At 28.1% G+C, this 9154-nt stretch overlaps 1 protein-coding gene across 2 annotated transcripts; it reads left to right on the forward strand.

Moving 5' to 3' along the window:
- The first annotated feature begins 3050 nt into the window (after positions 1–3050).
- Positions 3051–7692, forward strand: LOC111297242 (uncharacterized). Of its 2 annotated transcripts, none has more exons than XM_089769070.1 (10): positions 3051–3208; positions 3712–3937; positions 4058–4215; positions 4337–4482; positions 4917–5021; positions 5139–5231; positions 5487–5648; positions 6328–6419; positions 6796–6962; positions 7059–7692. In XM_089769070.1, exons 1-10 carry the CDS (start codon positions 3133–3135, stop codon positions 7370–7372), a joined length of 1539 nt encoding a protein of 512 aa, XP_089625196.1. In that variant the 5' UTR covers positions 3051–3132; the 3' UTR covers positions 7373–7692. The 2 variants fall into 2 exon arrangements, with proteins under 2 accessions (XP_089625196.1, XP_022747633.2); XM_022891898.2 differs by having other exon boundaries at positions 4959–5021.
- The last annotated feature ends 1462 nt before the right edge of the window (positions 7693–9154 follow it).

Consider the following 9154-nt stretch of genomic DNA (forward strand, 5'->3'; position numbering starts at 1 on the left):
ATTTGTGTTTTGGATGTAAGATGTGTTGAATAAAAAATTAGGTGTTAAAAATAAAAGGTGTATTGAGTGATGTTAAAATGCAAATAACAACACTCAAAGGTCATAGCACATTGAAAAGATGCTAGATGTCTACTCAAAAATGGAAAGGAAACAAGAGAAAGAAAAGTCTACTTAATCTTATCTAAATCTTAGAAATATTATCTAAATAGTTTTAAAAGTTAATTTCTTCTCTATTGCCTCTGTTAATATATTTAAATTAATTGTTTTCTTTTTCATTTCTTGTCTTTCCTTTCTTTTTATGGCTTACTGATTTTTCAATTTTTTGGTTATTCATAATTCTTCATCTCTACTGTCATGGTTATTATGGTTCACTTAAAAAATAATTTTGATTCATAGGCTATTTTTTTATTTATTTTATTAGGTATTTTTAGAAATCAATATGAGATTTTTAGACATTAATAATTTAGAACCTATTATTCTACCTTTGATGCTTTGTATCCTCCATTTTTAATTTTTTTTCTTAATTTTTCCCCTCAAATTATCTTTTTTTAAAGATAAATAAAAAGTATATTGACTATATGATGCTTCATTATTTCGTAGAGTTTTAACAATGAAGAAACCCATTTTCATTGGAAATAGAAGCAAGGATAATTGAATTCAAGGCAAAAATGAAAAGAAAATCATCAAGCAAGGACAAACTTTTTTCCATTCCCTTCGTTCCACTTATACTACCACTCCTATCATTCTCTAGGTCTATCATTTTCTTCATCCTCTTTTAACTTTCAATTGTTTGTTAGAAATCTCGAATTTTTATTTTTGTTAATCTTTTTGGAGGTTTTTTAAGTACAAATCATTTATCTATAAGTTTCGCAGTCTTCACAAATCTAATCCAAATACTTTTATTTATCTTCATAAATACATAATTTTAATATATATATATCATTTATGTGATGTTAAGTGACCAAAATATATTTGATTTGTTCTTCAAGGTTTTCCAATTCTTTACTTTTTCCTTATATTTCACCAATTGTAACAAGTTTATTTGAAAGTGTACTTAAAAATAGATGAATAGGGATAACAAATTAGAAATACAATTATATATTGAATGAATTAATGATTTTAGGGTAATAATACTAAACATTTTAAAATTCCATGAAAAATAGCTTATAATAGAATGTAACAAATTTTTTTGATTTTTTAATTGTTGGACTAAGGTAATTTATCTTTTAATTTTGCTCTATTACTCTTTATACTTTTTCCTTTACCCGTTTGTTCCAACCCCATTATTGTTTGAATGGTTTTAACCCAATATATTTGATTGGAGGAATTTAAAATAAGTTGTTATTATTTTGTGTTTCTAATCATAGCCATTCAAAAATAAGTTTTGTTGGTTAAGTTGAGTTTGATGAATTTTTTAAAGATAATATTTCACATCTTTTTTGTATTTTTTTTTACTTTTTTTATTTGATTTTTGATGTATTTTTTAGAACAAATTGTTGTAGCTAAGGTTTGAATAAACTTTTCAACTTAAATTTTTAATCGCATATTTTCTTTATAGGTGCTTTCAATACAAGTTTTTTTTTTTTTAAAAAAAAAAATTCAAGAGTAGATAAGCTGTTTAGTCTCATAGATCAGGGTAAAATGTGCCATACTTGACAGCCTAAGATAGGTGCATTCAAGATAACTCCACAAATAGTCATCGTCAAAATTCAAACTCAATACCTCTTCATTGAGGAGAACGACCTTAACCGATTGAACTAACCACTTGTTGGTTTTAATACAAGTTCAAATTTTATATTTTAAATGATGTAAATTTTAGGTTTAAGATATCTTTCTTGATATGAAATGTATCATTCGTAAAAGTAAATGGTTACATATGACTTAATTTGAGCCTTTATATTTTTACAGCTTTGTTATCATTTTATTTTAACTATTTTTATTCTATCTTAAGTGTATTAATAAAAAGTTTCAAAATATATATGTATATTTATGTGTGTATATATATAAGTATGCGAGAAAGGAGATGATAGAAAATTCATGAACATCTTTTACCAATAATTTTGACATTTGTAATAGCTTAACTAATGAAAAAAATTTTATGGCCAAATTGTTTAGATTTTGAGTTTATTAAGCATGCATTTTAGATTTTTGAATCTCATTTGCTTATCTCGAAATGGGTCTTATTTTATTTCTAATCAAACTTTTAAAATTTAGAAGTAATATGATTAAAAAATATATTATTGTATTGCTCTCCTTAAGTTTTTACAGGAGGTTGATAATGTAAGCTAAAGGAGTCAAACAATTTTTGTTTCTTGGCTTTTTAATGATTGTAATTGCTCACAAATACATATATATTTATGTTAGTTTTAAAGCTTTTTTGTTATAAGTATGATAAAAAAGAAAAAATAAGTTATATATATATTTTTTAAACATATTTGTTTTAATTATATATCTAGATTCTAACTTTTGGTGTGAAAAAATTAATCAAGAAATAATGACTTATTTTCGTAACTTTTAATTTTTTAAATTAATGTTTCATGTACTCATTTTATCAAATAAATTTGATATTATAACTTTTATAATTGTAATTTAATTTGATAGCAGTCAAAGAATTAAAGAAAATTTCAATAGGAATCCACTTATTTAAATGTTCGAATGCTTAAAATATGGAAATTCAATATCTTTATTTTTTCTATACATTTTTAAAAAAAATTAATATTGTTTAAAAAATTAATAACATTACTAATTTTTAAATATGATCACATTGCATTTTTTATTTCATTATTGGTTATGCTTTTACTATGTTCCTACGTACGTGACACTTGTACTGTATTATAAAATAATTATATAATTAAATATTTAGACAAAAAATATTATACAGCTAAATGTAAAATATTTTATTTATGGGTAGAAAGGATAATCAATTATAATACTCATTGATAATTAAAAGCACAAAAATAATTTTCATTTTCTTATTAATTTTATATATTGATATTTGTTATTTTTTTATTAATTATTTCTAACAATAATAAAAATTTCTTTTAGACAACTTTTTTTTTTTTTAATTTTGTCATTTAAAGTTTCCTTTGTTTCCAAAATCAGAGAGAGAGAGGCGGAAGAGGGCTGACGACGATGGCCTTCTTCCTCATTTTCTCCTTTTCGCTCTTCTTCCTTTCACATGCTTCTCAGGTGATCACCCACTTCAAAGGTATATTTTTCTTTTTCCTTATCGGATTTCAATCTTTTTTGTTCTGGATTATAGCATTTTTATTTGGTTGCTGAGAAAATGAGGGAAAAGGGGAAAAAGGATTAGCGAATTTGTTTTTTTTTTTTTCCTTTTTTCTGAAATTTTTGTCTTTCCATCGGGCTGTTCTTCACTTTTTGGTTCGAAATCGAAATCTAATTCGTAATTGCTTCAATTTGTTTGTTTCCCAAGAAAATGTATGAAACATGAAGAAAATGGGCCTAGTGTTTAGAGTTTGATAAATTAAAACCCTCTTATAGCTGTGGGAGGATTTGAGTGTTTAATAAATGTTTGGATTGAACAATGAATGGATGGTTTGTATTAAATTTAATTTAGAAACTGAACCGCGAACCCTATGAATGTGTCTTTTAGTTATGCCTTATAGACAGTGTATAAAGCAATTTATGAATGGGGGTGGGGTTATCAGTCATGTCAGTAAGTTAATGAAAATTTATAATGTATTGCAGGCATTAACTTAGCAACAAGTCCAGCACTAGATGTCACCCCAACTCCCCTTTCTGGGCATTCATCCGTTCACGGTTCTAAAGATGTTTTGTTATGTGATCGAGTTCGAGTTTCTGGTCTGTCAAGATTGAAGCTTGGGAGTTATGCGAGTTCTTTTCGGGTTACTTTGGCCCCATCTGTTTTAATACCGGAAAGATTACACACCAAAATACAAGTTTGCTTTCATCGGCAAGTCTGACTCTCAATCTACTGTTGTTTCTGCTTTCCCTTTCCCTTTCCATCTTGCCTTGATTGACCGCACTTCAAAAGTTTGTTCACTTTTTGGGCCTGATGGATAAAGTCTTGCAGGAATGCTTCACTTGGATTATGCAACTGTGAGAATGATGATTGGAAAGCAGTGCAAAAGGGTATATGGCATGCTGTCATGTCACCTTATGATGATAGGTATATTGATGTGAAGTTTATTGGTGATGTGTCTGGCTCTGTTATGATTGCTGTTGAAGAAGGTATGATATCTGTTATTTGCCTTTCTTTTAAAAGAAAAAATATATATTTATTTTGATGGTGATTGTTAGTTAGTTGAAATTTAACTATACTTTTAACCTTGATTCCTTACTGTTTTTGCAGATTTACAGCAATGGCGGCTTGTGTTTCTTGCTTTAGGATTTGTTTTGTTGCTGTTGGCACCATTTGTCAGCAATTGGGTTCCTTTTTACTACAGCAGTTCAATGGCTATTGGCATTTTTCTTGTCATTATAATTATTCTCTTTCAGGTATTTTGACTTTGGTCCACAATTTCCTTTTGCCTTTGTTACTTTTCATCAAAACCTTCCTTCTTACTTTGGCTTATTTTTCCCAAATCTCAATGCTATCATATGTGTATATATATATATCTTACAAAATTTGAAGTACTTTGTGTTACTCATTTAAATCACTGGAAGCTACTGATTTAAATTCCATAGATTTTAGAGAACATGGATCTGTATCAGTGTTCCATTTCTATTCAACTTTGTAGCTCAAAAATGTCAGTTTACTTCCTTACTTAGAGCTCATAAATTGAATTGCTTTAATGTTGGTTCCTATCTTCCTCATCAGATGCTCATTGGCTTACATACTATGATCGGATGACCTAGAAAACTACTAGTTATAGATTTCCCTAAAGATTTACTAATTTTAATTTATTTCAATGCCCATATTACTGTCTTAGCTTCAGCTTTTCAGTGGATGTATGGTTTTCTTTTCCAAGCAGGGAATGAAATTGTTGCCAACAGGAAGGAAAAATATCTTCTATCTCACTATATATGGATCAGTGGTAAGTCTTCTTTTCATTTATTGATTGATTGATTAATGTTTCATCTATTTTGTGCTGCCAATAAACTTATTATTCCCTATTAAAAAAAAATAACTTACTTTTCTGTTCAATTTTCAGCTTGGAGCTGGATCTTTTCTTTTACATCAATTCTCCATGTTGGTAAATTCAATTCTTGTCAATTTTGGGCTGAGTGAAGAGATGCATAAACTGGTAAGTCCTTAATACAGCTGATCAGTTCTCCATCTTTTCCTGCTCATTGCAGTTGATCTTTTCATGACATGATATTTAATAGGGCTCCCTTCCTTATTATCCATAAAAGAAAATGGAGAAATAAATTACTTTATGATTTATTTGCATAAATTATTATTGTCTAATGACTTATTTGTAGTTATTATATTCTATTTTCCTTTAGAAAAATAGTGTAATTTCAAAGTGAATGAAGGTTTTTTTTTTTTTTGGTTACAGGTTGCTATATTTTTATTGGTTGGAATTCTACTCTCAGGAGCTGCATTGGGCTACTGGATTGTAAGAAAATTTGTGATCTCAAAAGATGGAAGTGTTGATGTTGGTGTTGCCCAGTTTGTCAAATGGGCCATGCGCATCATTGCTACTACATTTATTTTCCAGGTATGCTTCTTCTACTAATGGTGGCTGTATTACTTGATTTGCAACCTAGGCTATATAGCAAGTTTTATCTTCTTTACTTGGAACTTCCATAAAAGCAGGAGGTAGTTTTTGAAAAGACCCATGAGAGGGCTGCTGTTAAATATGTCAAATCCAGTAGATTGTTGGTTATACACCCAGCAATTGCTTGAGGAAGGATAAATTGATTTGATTGATCCCACTTTGAAAAGATCTCACTGTCCTTTTCTTTTAATAGGAACTCAAAAATTCCAAATTAGATTGTTGATTAGCTGGGTTTAGGTTTCAGGTTGGACACTTGATTTTGAGATGCACTTGGTATTCTGTGCCTCTATGACTTAGGCTTGCCTGCTTAGATGTGTTAAGATGTTTGTTATGGGCACCTTTTACTGCATCCACTGAGCCATTTTCACCTGTTGCGACATCCAAAGCAAATGCACTTGCATGCCAACTGCTGGTTTAGCTGTGTCTCTTATATAGATTAATAACTTAGGAGTGAAGGGTTATTGATGTTTCAGCTGTTACTGAAACAAAATAGTCCATTATAAAAATTATATTTATGAAGCTGAGGAGGAGGACAATATTAATTTCTTTTAATCTGAGGAGTAGTGATATCATATGTTTCTTTTTTCCTGTCTTGCCCTTAATCTTCTACTCTTTCCAGAGCACTTTTGATGCTCAGCTGGCAATGGTGGCATTGGGGTCTTCTTCTGCTATCTGCTCTCTTATCACTTCAGCAAAAAGGAATGGTCATATGTAAGTTTAATAGAGCTCCCTTTGGTTCCTTTTTCGTGTTTATGATGTATATGTCTCTGCTGGAAGACCGATGATTTTGTTAGTCTATGTTGGTTGTCTTTCCTGTGCAGTATCATGTTAAGTTTGTTCATTGTAATTAATAGTCATACCAATATATTGAGACTGCCCCTGAGTTCATTTGGATATCCTTTAATACATTCACATAATGGGTGGTGCAATGCTAGTTGGTTTTAATGCACTCGCAAGTCACTTTATTTAGATATACCATAATCAACTCAACTTTGTCTAATTGACTGTTAAATTCAACAAATGGCTGTAAATCTCTGTTTTCTTTTGTAGCCATGATTTATTTTAACCACGAATTTTGCTCATGTAGGCACCAACCATGTTCTGCGGATGAGAGTCCTTGGCTGCACCAGTCGAGGCAGGGAACAATGAAGCATGGTCGTGCTGAATTTTTTAGGTCTCCGAGAATGTATTCTAATAGGAGGATGTGGAATAGTCCAATGTCCTCACCAGCATGGACTAACTCTCCTGTTAAAGGTATTTTAAATTAGCACATCCTTCTCGGGGCTGAATTTTTTTCTTTCCTGCTTCGGCTAATATTATTGATGAATTTGTTTCCTTTTAACGTTGCAGGTGTGGTTTTACCACCTCTTGATGAAGGTGCCTTATATCATCAAGATTACTATTCAACCTTTCACAAGACACGTAATCGAAAGAAATTCACAAAGCAAGAATGGCAAGATTTCAGTCGGGAGTCCACTCGGCATGCCATGGCAGAATTAGCAGCATCTCCAGAATTCACCAGTTGGATGATTGAGAATGCTTACAGGATAAAACTCCTTCCATTTGATAGTTCAGATGAATCAATAGGAAGCAAAACAAGTTCAACAGACAATGGCGATGATGAAGAGGGAAGCTCCAGCCGATTCAGATTATTCAAACGGTAGCAGTTGAGTAGAACACGATGTTAACTACTGTACCACTTACATGTAAAGTTACGGTAGGAAATATAGCCCCAGATTTAGGAATGATTACTGTTTCTTTCACCAGTAAATTGGTTGCCTCGTGTTAATTTTTTTGAAAAATTTTCTAACCATTTGACGGCTGTACAAAACCCTCTTCTGAGTTAGGTTTTTTTTTTTTTTTTTAAAAGAATGTATGCAGCGACCAGAGGTAATAAATTTAGAGTCCAAATCTGTAAATTTTTTGATTCACAAATTACAAATCCTTTTATATAAAATAAAAAAGTGATTTTAATATTATAATGTTATGATATATGGAGTACATTTTTTCCACATTTGGGTGGTGTTGATCTCGTTTTACTATTTGCTATTGTATGATAGGAAATAAATTATTATTTTCGTAAACTTCATATCATTTTCAAAATTACAACTTTAAATTTAGCTTATTAGTGTTTCAATTTGATATTAAAATATTTTTAAAAAAATTTACATAATTGTTATATAAAGTTTATATTATAATATATTTATACAAAGTTATCCAGAAAAACAATAAAAGTTTGAGAGATTAAATTCGACTTGTGTGATGATTTTGGCCATGGGAGTGATTGATACGGCTGATAATCAAGAAATATCAATGATAATGAATAAATTTTCAGCTCCTGTAGTATAAATTGGGTTGGCCATACTCGTTGACTTTAAGGAGACAACATGTCATCTCATCTCACTATTCATAAAAGACAAAAAGGTGTGGGTGGCTACTGCCCAATCCAATATATATAATTATGGAAAAAGTATATGATCCTGCCCGACCAATAGATAAAAGGGGTCTCAAATGAGATTTCATCTTTCTTGTTTTCTTAGGTGACCATACGTAAACACAATAATTTTAGATATGATAATTTTCGATAGGATATAAAAATATAATATAAAAATAATATAAAAAATTATATATATGTTTTAAAAAATATATTTTGTATTTTTTTATATCAATATAAATTTTAATATGATATAATTTATATTATATGTATTAATTTATCTAAACATATAACACAATATAAATAATACATTTAATATATTTATTATATTTATTTAAATTTAATATAAATATATAAAAATTATTTTAATTTTTAATTTTTTAATTATAATACTTAATTAACTATTTAATAACATATAAAATTTATTTTAAACATTTAATTATGATACACATTTAATAATTATTATAAAATTATTTTTTATATTAATAATATAAATATAATATTAATATTAATCCTATATATTATTATTTTATTCTTTAATCTTTAATAATTTATCATTTTGAATTTGATACTAAAAATTAATATAGTTATGTAATATAAATTAAAATTTAAATATATATTAAATACATATTAAATGAGTATTAAATTTTTTATTTTTTAATATGTAAGTATTTTTGTATATTATTAATATGTCAAATTTATTAAGTTATAAATTATGAATAATTTGTTGTTATTTATTATTTTAATCATATTTTTATATATATTCGTGTTATATCTAAATGATTTAATTATACATATATTAATCATATAATATGTAACAAATACATTAAACATATCATATGCATATTTAAAATTTAAATATATTTTATAATTCGTATCGTATTTATATTTTAATAATTTATATTATTATACATATAAAATATAAAATGAGATATAATATAAAAATATAAATTATTATATTTAATCTTAAATTGCTAAAACTATATATTTTGATTTTGAACCATCCATTATT

Source organism: Durio zibethinus, chromosome 12, assembly GCF_047325235.1.
Source record: "Durio zibethinus cultivar Kanyao isolate XHJ-2024 chromosome 12, ASM4732523v1, whole genome shotgun sequence".
Lineage (NCBI taxonomy): Eukaryota > Viridiplantae > Streptophyta > Magnoliopsida > Malvales > Malvaceae > Durio > Durio zibethinus.